We start from the raw sequence: 17,740 nt of genomic DNA, 5'->3' as shown, positions 1-17,740 counted from the left end.
GCTCATCCTTCTCAGCTTCAATGATTGCTTAACTCTTTGTTGACAACATTTTTAAGCTCCATGGCATGCCTACTTCTATAATTAGTGATCGAGATCATATTTTCATAAGTAAATTCTGGAAGGAGTTCTTCACATTACAAGGATCTGTATTATGTTATAGTTCAGGGTATCACCCTCAAACAGATGGCCAAACATAAGTGATGAATCGATGCCTAGAAACATATCTCAGGTGCTTTTGCAGTTTATAACCAAAGAAATGGGCTATGTGGCTATCTTAGGCAAAATGGAGTTTTAATATTGGTTATAATACTGCTACTAAGTTAACACCTTATGAGATTGTGTATGGTCAACCGTTTCCAATTATTCCCTCTTATGAACTTGGTACTACAAAAGTGGAATCTGTAGAGCAATGTTTGTTGGAGAGAAACAGGATGTTGTCCCTACTCAAATCCAATTTGGAGGCAGCACAATGTCGAAAAAATGTCCAATATGATAAAAAGCGAAAAGATAGGAGTTTTGAAGTAGATGATTGGGTTTATTTGAGTTTAGTGCCTTATCTGCATAAGTCTCTGGCTTTTCACTCATTCCAGAAGCTGCAGCCTCGTTTTTATGGACCCTTTGAGATTCTGGCAAAAATTGGAACAGTGGCATACAAATTGAAGTTACCTGACAATTCTAAATTGCATCCAGTCTTTCATGTATCTTGCTTAAAAAAGCATTTGGGTAGCCAAGTCACTCCCATAATGCCCTTACATGTCATTACTGAAGCTGGGATTCTGCATATTCCAGTTGCAATTTTAGAAAAGAGAATGGTTAAGAAAAGTCAAGGGGTTGTCATTGAAGTGCTGGTGCAACGGCAAAATCATTCACCAGAGGATGCTACTTGGGAGCCTTGTACAGAGTTGAAGACCAAATTTCCAGAAATTGTCAATCTCTTATATGCTATTAAATCACTCAATTGTACTTGTTTCTGTCTTCTGTATTAGTAGGTTTTCAAAGGGGGGTATTTTTAGAGTGATGTTAGAGTGCCAAATGGCAACACCTCATTGTGACAGATGTAGGGTTGTGATGAAGGAATTACTAGATAAGATTGGGTTGTTAAGGTTGTTAGAGGTTCTTAGAAGGTAGCTTAAGGAGTAAGCTAGGAAATTACGACAAAAAGCAACAGTTGTAATAATTGAGGGTTGTTGATGATGTAATATTCTTTTAATAATACAAGTTACAGTACTATTGTGAAGACATAAAGTTGGTTTCTAACAAATAATTGATATGAATCTAGCACCTAAAGGAGTTAGGCCTAAGGTACAATGATTCTACCATCTAATTATGTCATACCTAAACCTCGCTTTATTCAAGCAATATTACAATCTAATCGAGACTGCATGTCTCCATAAACTCGAATGTAAAAGTAGAGTATGTTGTTTTAGTCAGTTAGACTACGCATATGATCTAGATGTAATTTGGTTAGTAGACATAGTTCGGTTAGAAAGTGAAAATAGAGATTTTGGTAGTTTTAGCTAAGGCTGGTTCGATATAGGATGCCGAACTGATCGAATCCCAAACCAATTATTTTCGGGACAGGAATTTGAGGATTGATCCCAAATCGAAATTGGGTATTCCCGAATTTCAGGATTTTCAAAATGTTTTCTGTATTTCGGATGAGATTGGGACTGGTAAGCAAAACTCACGTTCCAATTCCAGATAAAAAATTCTCAAATTCGCTTCAGAATCCCTAATTGAGAAGCCCAAATTCCGAATCCCTAAATTCAATTCAAAATAGAAATGATGGCTTATGTTGAAATGTGGTGCACCTGTAGTTTTCCAACACAAACAAGCAGATAAAAAAAATGGAGGAATCTCCTACGTACCCAGGTTGTGCACATGGTTGTGTATGATCCGTATGTATCGACAACATATTGATAGTATAATGACAATATAATGATGATGCAATATCTATATATTATTGATAAGCTGGAGATATGTTGTCAATACATCGTCAATACAGATCATACGTAACGCATTACACACAACCCGCATGCGCAAGGGAGAATTTCTGATCAAAATGTGGCCGACCTATAATTGCGCATGGTGAAAATATATCGCAGCCACCGCCATCAGCGTCATGCATGCAATAATTCTCAGATTTCCATTTTCCTGCCTGTTACTTTTGCAATCACAAACAGTCCAGTCAAAGAAGGGGAGTTCCGACGTCGGACCTTTTCCAAAGAATGGTACACCACTTGACAAGCACGAGGTTTTGCTTTTTGACAAGAAGAAAAAGGCAATTACCTAACCAGAATGAGCAAGTATACATCTTGTTTGTTGTTTATGATCAAATCAAACACTCAAATTTCGTCCGTTCCTGCATTTCATCAACAAAATCTCTGTACCTCCTAGACCGCCTTGGCCATGGCATCGTGGTTCTCTCGCCTCCGCCGTTCCTCACAGCGCTTCTTCTTCACCTCCTCCGCCTCCTCCGCGCTCCGAACCTCCATGTCCACCAAGCTGGCGAGAACCCAAAATACAACGAACTCCGAGAGCCCGAAAACCCCATTTCTCTTCTGGTCGAGCTCGCTGCTTCCGGTCGCACTCGCAGTCTCAGCCGGATCGCTTGCCCTCCGCCCCCAGTCGGACCCATCACTCTGTGAAGCCCCCAATGCAAATTCTCGGTAAATTTCATTCATTTCGATCAAATTTGAAAGCTTTTCTTTGTTATTGTTGGTATTGGTTGTTATAGGCTCTCTTTCTATGTTCACACACAGCAACGAGTTTGTGGTTAAAGGGTTGCGCAAGGAAGTCCCACAAGAGCTTATTGATGAATTGAAGGATGTTTGTCAAGTATTGCATTAACCCAATTTGGCAATCTGTTCAATACATTGTTCTCTTTCCTTAATTTGAAAATTCCTGTTAGTGTTTTTGTCTGGCTCTATGATGGTAGTTATAAATCGATAGTAGTATTTGATGATTTTTATAGGATAACATGACAATGGATTATGAGGAGAGGGATAACCATGGAAAACCGCAGAGCAGCTTTCACAGAGCGGTTAATATTCCCGACATCGTTGTGTTTCCGAGGTGAGAAGCTTGCTTCATCTGCTTCAATGCCAGCTGGTTATTGCGTTTCCTTTATGCTTCACGACTGCCAACTTTAGATTGAAAACTCTTCAACATGTGATGATAGTTTCCGTGCAAAGATATGCCCTTCATGTAATATTATGTACTTAATTCTGATTTCCTCCACAAAATGTGTTTGGATTCATGATTTTCAGGTCTGAAGAGCAAGTTTCTAAGATAGTCAGGTCATGCGACAAGCATAAGGTCTGAATTTCTTTTTCCTTCCATAAAAGCTTCTATAAAGGGTTAAAGGTTTTTTTTTTCCTACCTTTCTGTTAATTTGTGCTACAGCTTATGCTTTTCTATGTTTAAAACTTCATATTTCCATTGGACTGTTCTTTATTTAAAGTTTATAATTTTGGTTTGTGATCCCAATAATATAGCGAATATAATTTCTCACATGAACTTCCAGATTGAGAACAGCATATGATTAAGCCCACATCTTATCTTGTGTATGTGATTTCTTAGATTCACAGGTTTCGGGATGATTAATTCCCCTGTAAAAGTAATGAACTGGTTTCGCTTTTGTTTGTAAAACAGGTTCCAATTGTACCATATGGCGGAGCTACATCCCTTGAGGGTCACACCTTGTCTCCCAATGGAGGTGTTTGCATTGACATGTCATTAATGAATGTATGTATATGCACCCAGTGCATTTTAGTATCAGAATACTATTGAACTTTCTTTTTCTGTTTCAAGATATCACTTTGTTCTTCTGCTGATTGGTCTAGTGTCAGTCCTTATATTTTGTAAAAAGTAAACCTCATAATAGTAATCACATTTATGCAACTAATAAAGGTTGTAGAATGATTACTTCTAAATTTCTTAGTAAAGTGCCAAATTGTCTTCAGTTGTGAACATATACCCGGAGCTGATGCTTTCTGTTTAACCTATATCACCTTTTCCCTCGGACAAATTTACAACAGAAAAGAAAAGTTTCTAGGCTAGATTATACTATGAGTGTGTCCAATTCATATCCCTCTGTGTACATTTCCCTTTTGTACTGTCCTCCTGATGTTCCCCCTTTTTGTTTCAAATTTTAGCATGTTAAAGCATTACATATTGAGGACATGGATGTTGTTGTTGAGCCTGGGATTGGATGGATGGAGCTTAATGAATACCTGGCTCCTTATGGTCTATTTTTTCCCCTGGATCCAGGTAAATTTCTTTATGTTTTCTTTTTGCGCGTAAGTTATCAGACAATGTAATATATCCCTGGATGCATAAGTTGTTTTCAGTTTTATTCGCTATACTGTTTGAATAATTTTTCAAATAATTCGTAGCAGTGTTGCATTGTGAATGAAAAACTCTATCTGTAGCTGTATATAGGCAATGCATGTGTTAAAGAATTATCTGATAATACTACTTTAGCTTGTCTTAATGCATATGTGAATTTGGTCCTCTCTTGCTTCACAACCTATAGGATAAATTTTTTACCTTTTAATATTGTGGTTTAAAGTGTATTGGACAATTTCAAGATCAGTTTGACATGGCAAAGTTTCATCTTACATATTCAAGATTTTTGAATAGGAGATTGGAATCTTTATGTGCCTTAATCTCTCTACCTATTATTTCTGTTAGAAGTGATACTTAATACATTGTTAAGTTGGAGTCTTGCATTTGTGAAAATCTTGTCTAATATCGATCCAATTGAGCTCTAGTCTTTTCTGTCCATGCTTACATGCTGGTATAGAATTGTAGATCAGTTCAATACATAGGTAGAGAGATTGCACATAAAGATTTTCTTCACATGCAATGTTCATATGGAAGAGACCATTTCTTCTAACCCTCAGATTCCCAAAGAACATTTTAGGTTTTTGTTTTCCGGGTGGAGTTAATGATTTTTGGTGGTTGTTATATTTAGGAATTAGAAACACTGTTTAAAACTTTAAATTTGCTTAACTGCTTAAAAGTTAATCTGACCCTAGTACCTTATCTTTCTACAGCCAGGCTGGAAACAAACCACAAGAATGGATAATTTAGAATATAGTACCGTTTACTAAATATATTGTTGCTAACCAAAAACCTCACTTGGATAACATAGTTTTATTTCAGTCCTCATGATATGTGTTTATCACCAGTTTACTGTTTAATGTGCATTTTCTATGATCTTTAAAATTTTTGTTTGTAAGTACTATCCCTTGGTGTTGCCATGTAGCCTTGAGTACATGGATAATAAATTGATAATTGAAGGCATGCTCCTTAAGTTAATGTAATTGTTCGTTTTTATCTTTTGTTGTATTAGTTTCACTTAATATGCAGAGAGTAACAAACAGTGTTTTAAAAGGCTCGCCTCAGCACACTCCTAGGCGGCCTCTGAGGCTGGGCGTCAGTGTTCCCGCCTCTGTTTTGAGGGAGTGGGCGGAAGGCGAGCGTGTCTGGGCGGCGGAGGCTCGCCTCAGGCCGTCTGGGGCGTTCATCTGGGCATTTTTTTTCTTCAAAATCCAGGTTTTCTTAAATGTTTTCTGCCATTCTAGTTTCAACAAAGAATAAGGAGAGACTTTCTCTCTCCAAATCCCATAAATTTCCATAATAATTGCTCCACTCAGCCTTTATTTCATTTTAAATACCCGATAAATACTCCACTCAACCCTTTACTTTCGCCATTTATTTCATTTTAAATACCCTAAATTACTCCAACCCATTTATTTCATTTTAAATATCCTATAAATACTCCACTCAATCCTTTATTTTCCTTTAAATTCCCATAATTATTGCTTTATATCATTTTAAATACTCTATAACTACTTCACTTAGCCTTTATTTCCTTTTAAATACTTATAATTGCAACATTCAGCCTTTATTTTGCTTGAAATTTTCCTATAATTGTGACCATTCATCCTTATTTTCCTTGAAGTTCTTTATAATTGCTTACAATAAAATAAATAAAAAGGTCGTACCCAGTGCACAAAGCTCCCGCTTTACGCAGGGTCTGGGAGAGGTGAATGTCGACTAGCCTTACCCCCATTTATGGAGAGGCTGCTCCCAAGTCTCGAACCCGAGACCTACCGCTCATGGGCGAAGGCACTTGCCATCGCACCAAGTGCGACCTCTTACTTACAATAAAATAAATAATTATAAAATTTTGAAACTATATGACATAGTTTCCAAGTACAACTAGACTTAGTAATAAAGAAGATGATATTATCTTTGATTTAGTTATAGTTATATTTGTTTTTACAAATTATTATATTGTTATAAATATACTCATATATATAATATATATTAAAATTTTAGGTTACGTGAGGCTTCACCTCACACCTCACGTCTCGCGCCTAGGCTGGGCTATCCATTGGTTGCCTTGGCCACGCCCCCACCTTTTAATGCTTTGGTAACAACATACTTGTTTTGATGTGTTTCTTTCCACCACAATTTGTCCTCGTTCTCTCCAAAGTCAAATTTTCATGTATTTCATATTTGTACACATACAGGGCCTGGTGCAACAATTGGAGGAATGTGCGCGACACGTTGCTCTGGTTCCTTAGCTGTTAGGTAATTGCTCTGCTCTTTTAACTTTTAAATATTTAATGGATACAATGACATTATACACATTACCTACTGGTGTACCTGCAAATTTAACTGAATAATAGAGTTTTGGCTTTCTAAGTAGTCTTAATTAACCTTGTTTACTAGGCTTTAAACCGTAGCCTTTACTTTTAACGAAAGAAAACCGTAATCACCTACTCAAGTGTGTCCTGTTGAAGTTATTGGTCTAAAGCACATACGATGGTGTCACCCAAGTTTTACCCATTTGTTAATATGTGTCATGTGATAGCCTGAATCTTGGGATGTCCAAAATAAACAAATAGGAGATTTAATATATATACACAATATGTAAGATATATCTCAGAATAATAATCAATGAGACCTGGAAAGTTGCAATGATGAATGAAAGATTTTTCACATGAGTCTTCCAGACTTTCTTGATCCTGCTGTCCACTTAGTTTTGATCACGTTAAGATCTCTCTCTCTGTCCCCTTCTGTCTCTCACACCCTCTCTCTTGTCACCAAATAGTAGCCCCATCGATCTTCGTCATAACCAAACTTCATATCTCGAACCAAGCCTGAGGAGACTGCTTGAGACCATATATCGCCTTTTTTCACCTGAAAACTTTCCTTTCCTTCCCCTGAGCTTGAAAACCTGGTGGAGTTCTCCACAAAGAAAGGCCCTTTTGACATCGAGCTGATGCAGTGGCCAAGATCTGTTAGCTGCAACTGACAGAATGAATCGTATGGAACTGAGTTTAGGTTGTCCACAAGAGCAAACGTCTTGAGATAATTGAATGATTCCTTCTTTGTATTAAGTATTGACAGATACTATTTGAGTAACAGATGCCTTTGATTTTAAACTTATATACAATTAATAGTGTGATTATCTTATCATTTTGCACTATTGTTTTTTTATTCTATAAATGATTCCATGTAAAATTTAGTTTCATAGGTCTAGTTTAATATTGATTTTAATGATTTTGTTTTTGGCTTGTAGGTATGGAACCATGCGTGATAATGTCATCAGTCTCAAGGTTTGTCAATTATCTTGACTGATGCTTGACTCAAATTTGTAATGTTGTATTTCTGATGTTGTCTATCTTCCAGGTAGTTCTTGCAAATGGAGATATTGTTAAGACTGCATCTCGTGCTAGAAAGAGTGCTGCAGGGTTTGTTTTCTATTCTATTTTATTTTATAACTATGTGGTTAATCTTTGAGGTAGTTCTCCCCAACTCAGGCATGTTGTGAACATTAAAATTTTTGCACATCATAGGTATGATTTGACCCGCCTGGTGATTGGAAGTGAAGGAACACTAGGTGTAATAACGGAAGTCACTCTACGCCTTCAGAAAATTCCGCAATACTCAGTGGTAAGTTGATAGGTCTATTACTATAACTGATAAGCTTCATTTATTTGAACATCATGACCTCTTTGGACTCTTGTATGATTTTTGTCTTTCAGTTGATTACTTCTAGATGCTTACATTATCTCGAATTACTGTTACATTTGCAGGGTATACTTTTGTGATTTCATTCTGTTATTAATATAAATTTAAATTGTAGGTTGCTATGTGTAATTTCCCTTCATTTAAGGATGCAGCAGATGTTGCTATTGCTACTATGCTGTCAGGCATTCAGGTAGAGTTTTAGGTGCATATTACGTATCTGAATTCATAGTTCAGTTTCTTGACAGAGTTCTTCTTCATAATTATTAGGTTTCACGGGTTGAACTACTGGATGAGGTTCAAGTGAGGGCAATCAACATTGCGAATGGGAAGAATTTTCCTGAAACTCCAACTTTAATGTTCGAATTTATAGGCACAGGTAAAATAAGGTCTCTTATTTTTCATCTTGACTGTCATTTATTTTTTATTTTTGTTTTGGCTAAATACATTTCCAGAAAGGAGAACATCTTAATCATTGAGATAACTGCACTGCATATAAAAATCATATCTTTGTTTAAATCTTATCTATTGATGGTTTGACACAACGAGGAAAATCAGGAGCAATCTGGCAGTTCATCATCGTTTACGAGTCCTGACTGAAGTAATTAAATTGTTTAGGTGTAGGATCACAGCTTATTTATGATAAATACATAATGGTGGTTTACTGGTTTGTCTTCTAAAGGTTTGTGTTTGCCTCATATTTTGGCAACTGCGGGTTTAGTGATTGGACAGGGCTAAACCAGTGCCTAGTCATCATTATTGCTGAAATAAATGGGGGTAAGAAGAAAAGAAAAAAGAGGGAAACAAGAGAATATGTCCAAGAGGATACCAAATTGCTGTGATTGATTGCCTTCTTCCATATTAATAATTGGAAATGGGTTAGATATTTCATATACCGTTTAGTAGAATGCTTTTTTTTTATTTTTAATTTTAATAAATTTTTATGCTCTTTAGTTTTTCCAAGCCTTGTGAAGGGAAACTATTTATGGATAATTTTCTCAAAGGTCTTGCCCGATTTTCTTATCAATCCTAGTTGAATATGCTGAGCTGGGAATAATTAGTTTTCAATGCAAAGAACTAGTATTTTCCATGGGACAAAAGGGTTGGTTTGTTGACTCCCTGCCATTTAGTGCCCTCTGCCTTCTTTCTACCTGTTGTAATTCGTGATTTATTTTCTTCCTGTTTTTAGAGGCATATTCTCATGAGCAAACCCATATAGTTCAACAGATTGTTTCTGAACACAATGGCTCAGACTTTGTTTTTGCGGAAGACCCTGAAGCTAAAAAGGAACTCTGGAAGGTAGTGAATACTTAATTGGTGTATGCTAAATAAATGGAAGTCCTTTCTTGTAGTAGTTGGTAAATTATCTCTTGGTATCCTTTAAAAGCACTTACTATTTTCTTTTGTTTCACTTATACTTAATACATAGTCGCACCATTTCCAATTAGTACTTGTGCCATTTCCAATTAGTACTTGTGTCACTTAATTGGCATCAAAATTAGTTCTGCATCATAAATATGTGGCTGCTAGTCACTTCCATTAATGGAACTCTGTTCCTAGCTGCAGTTATTGTCCAATCTTACAGCTTAAATTGCTACTCGATTTCAAATTGTTGTAATACCTTACTTCCAACAAAGATGGTTGAGTTCTTTGATAGATTGAAGCCAGAGGCTTGATCCAACTCGTCCTTGTTTTCATTTTCTCTATTTAATTCTCTCTTTTACATGTAGATAAGGAAAGAGGCACTCTGGGCATGCTTTGCAATGGAGCCTAATTTTGAGGCAATGATTACGGTAAGTTGATACCAATGGATCTGAAAAAATTTCTAGACTTTTAGCATTTGTTCACACAGTTGCATAATATTTTTTTAATAGTTAAAAACTTGTTGAACATGCTTGTTTGCTCCTACAACAATCACTTATGGGAATCCTACATTCTAAAAAATTGTCAAGTTTTTCATTTGAGTTCCTGATAGTTTCCCATTTTCTTGCCTACTAATTCTCATCATTTGTAAGAATGGAAGTATTATAAATTCAAAGAATTAGTTAATGGGTTACTAGAATGACATTTTTCTGGCTGTTTTGTTAAGTTCAAATGGTTCTTTTTAATTTTTACTTTTCATATATGCAGGATGTATGTGTTCCTTTATCATGTCTTGCAGAATTGATATCAAGGTCCAAAGAACAGCTGGATGCATCAGAACTTGTTTGGTAATGTCTGATCAAATGACTGTACCCCTATCATTCAGTAGAGAGGCGATGATGAAATATGTTGTGGTTCGCAAATAGCATGGAGGATTAAATGGGCTGACTATCGTTGTGCTTTTTTTAATTTTTCCTAACAACAGCACTGTTATTGCTCATGCTGGTGACGGGAACTTCCACACATTTATTCTCTTTGACCCTAACAATGAAGAACATCGAAGAGAAGCAGAGAGACTGAGCCATTTTATGGTCCATGCTGCCTTGTCAATGGAAGGTATGGACTATCCTGGAATTCTTTAGAATTTCTCTACTCTCCAAGTCAATGAATTGTTGAAGTGATATGCAATGTGGCTGTTATTGGTTATCCTTTTTGGATTCTTTCTATATTGTGGTTTATTAATTCCATTAAGTTTGTTAATCTAGTATCTTTACATGTAATAAACAACAGTTGATCTTATCAAGTTAGTTAATTCTATTCATATTTCGCTACCCAATATATTATTATAACACAATGGTCGACGAGTTAGGGTGCTAAAAGCTGGTATTTGAAAACTGAGCAGGAACATGTACGGGTGAACATGGCGTTGGTACAGGAAAAATGAAGGTACGTAGTTTTCTGTTGACTTGCTTGCCGTTCAATTTAAAATAGGCATGCCTATATGCTTTGGAATCTGGAATCTATACATAAATATATTAGCCAAATGAATACTATGCTTGGTAACTGCCGTTTCTGGCCAATGTTATGGGAGGCATATGTCGGCACGGATAGTTAAATCAGAAGCGTGAAAGTTATAAATAAACATTGAAGACCGAGTAACAGACTTGGTATATCATTAAATATAGGTTGAAGACCGAGTATTCTTTATTCTAAATGGATTCTGGTTTTTGGTTTCAGTATCTTGAGCAAGAACTGGGAATGGAGGCTTTGAAGACAATGAAAAGAATAAAAGCAGCATTAGATCCCAACAACATTATGAATCCAGGAAAGCTAATTCCTGCTCATGTTTGCTTTTAAGAGCTTTACTCCCTATGCCTACCATCTTCCTTCCCGTCGCTGTCGGATTGAGAAATCAAGCTGAAATCATTTCGTATGATTCTCTTACGTTCTTATAATCTTAAATGGTACCCCATGCATAAAAGGATTGAGATGAAAACATTGTCTGCTAATCTTTGTTAATATTAAATATTTATCTTAGTTTTGCTTGTTTTCCTTGGAAGCATTGATGCGGGAGGCAGGCCTTCGAGAAAACGATTTGAAAACCAATAACATGCATTGGAATATTAAGTGCTGTGTGTTTTAATGACATCGGAATTTGTTAAGTCTGTTGATGCACAAAATCAGTGAACACTTTGGAACAACTTAAAGTGTAAGTTTGTGACATTTGCTCGGTTGCTCCAGTCACTAGTGAAGATAAATATGTAAAGAGATAGAGATAGGGAAGCAAACACAAGATGTACGTGGTTCATCCTAAGTTTTAGCTACGTCCATGGAGTAGAGGAGTTCTCATTAAAAGTGAAGGGTTTACACAAATATACAAGTTTAAGCACAATCATCATTAATAGGTTCTGATGACCAATTTAAGTACCATAATGACATTAGGGATTAATTGTCGGCGAATGATCTCCTTTTATAGTTGAGGAGAGTCTTCAACTTCTGTCCATGGTCAATGTGGGACTTTATGAGCTTTATTTCGACGTTGACATGTGTCGTGCTATGATTGGCCTCTTGGTTGGAGGGAAACTCTTGTGCTTCAGCAGGGGTGCCTCAACATGAACTCCTCAGTGGGTTCTTGAAGGTATGGCGTTGACTGGTGCTTGGTAGTTTTGGGATTGGTTAAGTATGGTACAAACAAAGTCAATTTCGATTATGATTAGGAAATTGTAAAATTTATGCTTTCCTTATCTTTACTTGAGAGATTTTTCAATGTGCTTGGAATATGGGACGATACTGTATATGCCATACGTTATTATACAAGTGGAGATAAGTTTTTTTGTTTTCAAGTTTCCCTCAACTTATATAATAACATATGACGTATTATGACGTATGTGCCCATGTTCCGAGCACATTGAAAAGTCTCTCTTTACTACCATTAAATTGTGATGTAATACAAGCATTAGGCAAACTTGATTGAATTGAAAATATATTTGCCTTGTGCAATTAAAGTGAGTGTTTCCTCCTAAAATCAATCGTTTGAGTTGGTCCTGGTGGTGAAGCCACGATTAGCAACATGAGTGATTATGTTGTCCTAGGTTTAGTGATTCACAGATATTTACCCTCGATCTTTCCATTTACCCTTAGTTTGTCCTACGTTAGGCATTGCTGTGGGTTAGAGTGCGAAAACCTCTAGTAACTGGTATCTAGATCAAAGAGAACTGTAAACGATATTTGTCTGAGTCGAATGTAAACGAGCCCCCCTATTATGAATGCTGGGAGTAAAGAAAATTTGGATGTGATTACATTAAGTGAAGTCCAAACCTCTTTGTTCTTCTGTTTTTGCTTGAGAAATACAAACTTTATGTTGCTTTCTTAAATTTCATTCTTCTATGCCCATTTCTTCCTTTCTCTAATGTCTTTCCATTAAATTATTTATCCCATATTTTTAACTTTTGCTTTTCTTGTGCAATCGATATTTGGGGGAGAGGAACTTGAACACAGAATCTCTGTGCAAAGACAAATAATCTTAACTGCTATAGCTACAAGTATCTTTGCATAAAGAGTCGAACGTAAGACTTGTTAATTAAAAAGTCGAAGTCAATCCCTAGACTTGTCAATCTAATTTTTTGAAGGAATTGGCCAATGGAATAGATGTCCCATGGCTCCATTAGGGTAGGCTAACATGGCTCAAAACATTTGCTGGGAGACATGGATTGGAAGTCAATGAAGGAATTGGAAACTGCCAAAACAAGAGTGGGACAAAATAAAACTCTGATAAGATTCGCATGGATTTGAATAAAGTGTCTTGTTTTTTTCTTTAGAAAGTTTTTGATCCTCATGATTATCTGATAAGGCCATTAACCTTAAATTGGAACCAATAATTGATATGAATCTAGCACCTAAAGGAGTTAGGCCTCAGGTACAATGATTCTACCATCTAATTGTGTTATACCTAAACCGAGATCAAGGCCGAGAGACCTCCAATTTCGACTTTCAAGAGGGAGAATTAGAGATGTGGTGTGTGATGACCGTGACTATGGACTGGTGGTGCGGGTGGATTTAGGCGATGGAGTTAGGGGAGGAGGACTGGAGGAGTGCTCGAGTTTTGGTTGGGTTTGGGCGGACGAGAGGAGTCGGAGAGAGATAGAGTGAAAGTGAGGTGAAATTGAGAGAGGGAGTTAGGGTTAATTCGAACATACGGTTGAGATTAAATCTCAACCAAATCCAACGGCCTACTATTTAATTATTATGTATTATTTTCAGTTCGATATGAGATTACCAAACATACCTATGTGGAAAACCAAATTCCATACCAAAATTATCGGTTTTGGTTCAGTATTGGGTACCGATATTTTTAAGAATATTGGTTTCAGTTTGGTTTCGATTTAGTTTGATTCGGTTTCGACATTTTCAATATTTTTTTCCACCCCTAGTTTTAGCAAATTGTCATATAGTTGTGTATCTTTTAATTGATTATTTTTTTATGAATTGGGGAAGGGAAGTTCCGACGTTGGACCTTTTCCAAAGAAAGGTACACCACTTGACAAGCATGAGGTTTTGCTTTTTGATAACAAGAAAAAGGCAATTACCTAACCAGAATGGGCGAGTATACCAACTCAATAAAACCTCTTGTTTGTTGTTTAGGATTAGATTGGATTGAATAACTCGAAAACTATATCATAGAGAGGAGATGCTTGAGTTTGGAATACAATAAGCTGAAGAGAAAACTCATATTCATCAAGATAATCCAACACTTAGAAACATGAAAGAACCTTAAAATTCGTTTGGATGTACTTTTAAAATGACTGAAAGTGCTTTTAGTGAAAATGTTTTTGGAAACAATCATTAGTAAAAATGCTAGCAAATCCTAGAAAAACACTTAAAGTGCTTCCTGGAAGAAGCACATAACTGATGCTTCTTGTAGAAAACACTTTAAGTGCTTTTGAAACATAAAAACATTTTCTCTAAAAGCGATTTCAGTCATTTTAAAAGTACATCCAAACGAGCCCTTATTCATTCTATCCTACCAATATGAAAAAATTGGAAGGGATAATCCACCACTACGTTGGATTAATCTTTCCATTCTTTATTTAACATGCACCGAATCTAATTAGTTATTCGGTCAATCAAATCCTAAACAACAAATAAACCCTTAAATTTAAGGATTCTCATGTTTATAGACTACCCAACAAGGAATGGACAATTACCAACTCATAAACCATACATTTTATCCCTCTTTTAAAACATGGTTGTCCTTTCATTTTCTGTTTGAATCATGGCTTATGTTGAAATGTGGTCCACCTGTAGTTTTCCAAGCCAAACAAGCAGATAAAAAATGGAGGAATCTCCTACGCACCCAGGTTGTGCACATGGGTTGTGCATGATCCGTATGCATTGACAACATATGTTATCGATAAGCTAGAGATATGTTGTCAATACACTGTCAATGCAGATCATGCGTAACCCATTACGCACAACCCGCATGCGCAAGGGAGAATGTCTGATCAAAATGTGGCTGACCTATAATTTGGGCAAAAAGTATTGTGATAGATACAATACATTAAAGCACATAATAAAATGCAGGATTGCTCCTGCAAATTGGTGTACGGAGCTTAGCTTTGAACAATGGCGACCTTGCTACTTTCACCATCACGACAGCTTCAACCAACTTAATTACCGAATTTTCCAGGCACTCAGTATAATACGGATGAACGACGAGGTTATGTTTTATGGATGTGATATTAATTACAAATTCATGTGTGAGTGGATGTTTACATCATGCAGCTATATTCCAATATCGTACCATACAAATTTTTTTCGTGCTTAGACTTAATAAACGCATAAGCATGCAGGGTACACCACATGTTACCAATATCGTATTTGATTTAACACCGATAATTTTGAAATAGAATTCTCTAGTTACTGAATTCTGCACTTACCCTTTTTCTCTACGTGGACTCCTTTCTTCGTTTTTTTTTTTTTTATTTCAACTTTTGTATTGAAGAAATTTAAAGTAAAAGCAAGGTACATAAACAAAGAGGAGCTCACATGTACAAAAATAATGTGCGAAAATCACTTTCCTAACTTGAAAAAGCATTTAGATGTAGAGGTGGAATAACATGGAGGGCAGGATATATTAGCTGCTCGATCGGCCCTAGTTTTGAGACAGCTTAAATAATTCGTCATCTTGGTTCCGCCACTAGGTGGGTGGTTTTCTAAAAGCTGTAAAACAATGTTTTTATAATTGAGAAGCAGTATTAGGTTTAACTTTTTTGGTCAAACATTGTTAGATACATTTTTTTATTATAAAAGTGTTTTTATGCCACAAAGATAATGAATTAGGAGTCAAAATTGAGGTAATTTTGATCACGAAGGAAGTTAAAGTTTCATTATAAAGCTAATTGAATATAGTAATCCAACTCTTTACGTCCCATAATTTTTCGATGTGAAATAACACTCAAGATCCTCAATATACATAAAATACAATAGAATATAATAAAAAGAAAATTTTGAACTGGATAGTGATAGTTATACTATGGATGTTATTTATCTTGAGTCAAGTATGAATGCATGGTGAAGATATATCACAGCCGTCGCTACCACTTTTACCCTGATTCCCACTAATCCGTGGCTGCCACTATCACCAGCTTATATATCGATCATGCATGATAAAGAAACAACAACTAATATATCGCAGCCGCAGCCATCAGCGTCATGCATTCCATTTTCCTACCTGTTACTTTTGCAATCACAAACAGTCCAGTCAAAGAAGAAATATTAAGTTTTAACCCCAGTTGGTTAGCAACTTGCATAGCATGGCCTGCGGCCAAAGTGATGCGTAATTATTTTACTCGTTGAGGGAAGATCAAAACCCTAATTTAATATGCCGTATTAAACATGATCTCACGTGGTCTGCAGGAGTGATTTGCAATTTCAAATATGGCTTAAGTTAAAGTTAAAGGTCAGGGTCCCCTTAATATTTTGGTTAATTTGGATTCTTTATAAACTATTGCTATCAACTTATCATGTGGCCCGTATATGGATCAAGACAGAAGACTACCTGTTTTCTTTCTGATAGGGTGACATTTCACCCAATCTTGCATTGACTGGAGTAATAGATGTATATTATATACAATTGTTAGTGCGAGTTAGGATCATATTTTGATCAGGAGTGATTTGAATTTGAAAATGTTATCTTGTTTGGGTTAATTTATACTGTTATGAGGGGTAAAGGATTGGTTTAAGAATATTCAAAATGCGTCTGAGGTTTTGAGTTCGAATATTACCGTCTTCACTTATTTTAATCAACAATGGAAAGGACTGAAAATTCCATTATTGAGTTCATATACTGTATTTAGTTTGGAAGTGTTCATTTATTTCTGTAAACACAATAGAATGATCACCTCCAAGTTAGGCACAACGTCTCATTCCATTCTTAATTAATATCCAAATTTATGCACCAGAGATGTGAGACTAGGGCTTTTGAGACTTGACTCTAGAACGCGAGATACTGAACATAAACCCTAATACCCAAACCATACAGTAAGTTTAAAACCTTTTGGCTCTTTAGGGTTTGCTTTTCTTATCACTCTGAAAAACATTTAGGGGGCCGCATATATTGTATATAGAGTTTGATAGATTTTCGTAGAGCTATGAGTACATGGATTTTGGGGGAGTTTACTTCCACAAAATTCATGTGCATTTTGATTGAATTCTACATAGATTTTAATGAAGTTTGTGAGATTTTAGAATTTGTCTACAATACTTACATGTATTACTATCTCGATGGTCAGATGGTGATTGTTTTATATACATGTAATTATTGTAGCCAATCCCGAGACTTTATCATGGATTTAAATAGAACCATGTGGATTCACATGAACTTTTAGTGATCAATTTATTAAGAAACATTACTAGTTTTTTAAATTATCATGGCTAATTTGGCAGTGCTTTTAATGGGTGAAAGCGTTTTTTGTGAAAATATTTTTGGAATCAATCCTTGATAAATATGTAAGATAACCTGGAAAAACACTTAAACTGTGTGATTCTTGTAGGAAGCAAGTGTTTTGGAAACTACAAACATTTGCTTTAAAAATGTTTTCAGTCATTTAAAAAGCACTTCCAATCGAACCCTCATTATTTGAAATGGTGATTATGACCTTGACAAAGTGGTCGTATGAGGTGGTGGAAGTGCCATATGATGGTGGTTGGTGATGATGCTCATGGCAATGACGGTGGTGACGGCATTGGCTACAATGGTGGTGGTGGGGGTGGAGGAGATGCTCATCGTAAGGTGGCGGTGGCGACTACATGGTGGTGAAACGAGAGTCAT

At 36.1% G+C, this 17,740-nt stretch overlaps 1 protein-coding gene across 1 annotated transcript; it reads left to right on the top strand.

The window, feature by feature from the left end:
- The first annotated feature begins 2,002 nt into the window (after nt 1–2,002).
- On the top strand, nt 2,003–11,573 carry LOC126592811 (D-lactate dehydrogenase [cytochrome], mitochondrial-like). Its single transcript, XM_050258599.1, has 18 exons — nt 2,003–2,669; nt 2,763–2,838; nt 2,975–3,075; nt 3,270–3,318; nt 3,655–3,747; nt 4,158–4,272; nt 6,546–6,606; nt 7,601–7,637; nt 7,711–7,772; nt 7,878–7,974; nt 8,168–8,242; nt 8,320–8,428; nt 9,239–9,348; nt 9,780–9,842; nt 10,180–10,259; nt 10,397–10,527; nt 10,814–10,857; nt 11,149–11,573. Exons 1-18 carry the CDS (start codon nt 2,410–2,412, stop codon nt 11,266–11,268), a joined length of 1,683 nt encoding a protein of 560 aa, XP_050114556.1. The 5' UTR covers nt 2,003–2,409; the 3' UTR covers nt 11,269–11,573.
- The last annotated feature ends 6,167 nt before the right edge of the window (nt 11,574–17,740 follow it).

Source organism: Malus sylvestris, chromosome 12 (assembly GCF_916048215.2).
Source record: "Malus sylvestris chromosome 12, drMalSylv7.2, whole genome shotgun sequence".
NCBI classification, from domain to species: Eukaryota; Viridiplantae; Streptophyta; class Magnoliopsida; order Rosales; family Rosaceae; genus Malus; species Malus sylvestris.
The sequence above is the reverse complement of the archived record's forward strand: the minus strand, read 5'-3'. Positions and strand labels throughout refer to the sequence as shown.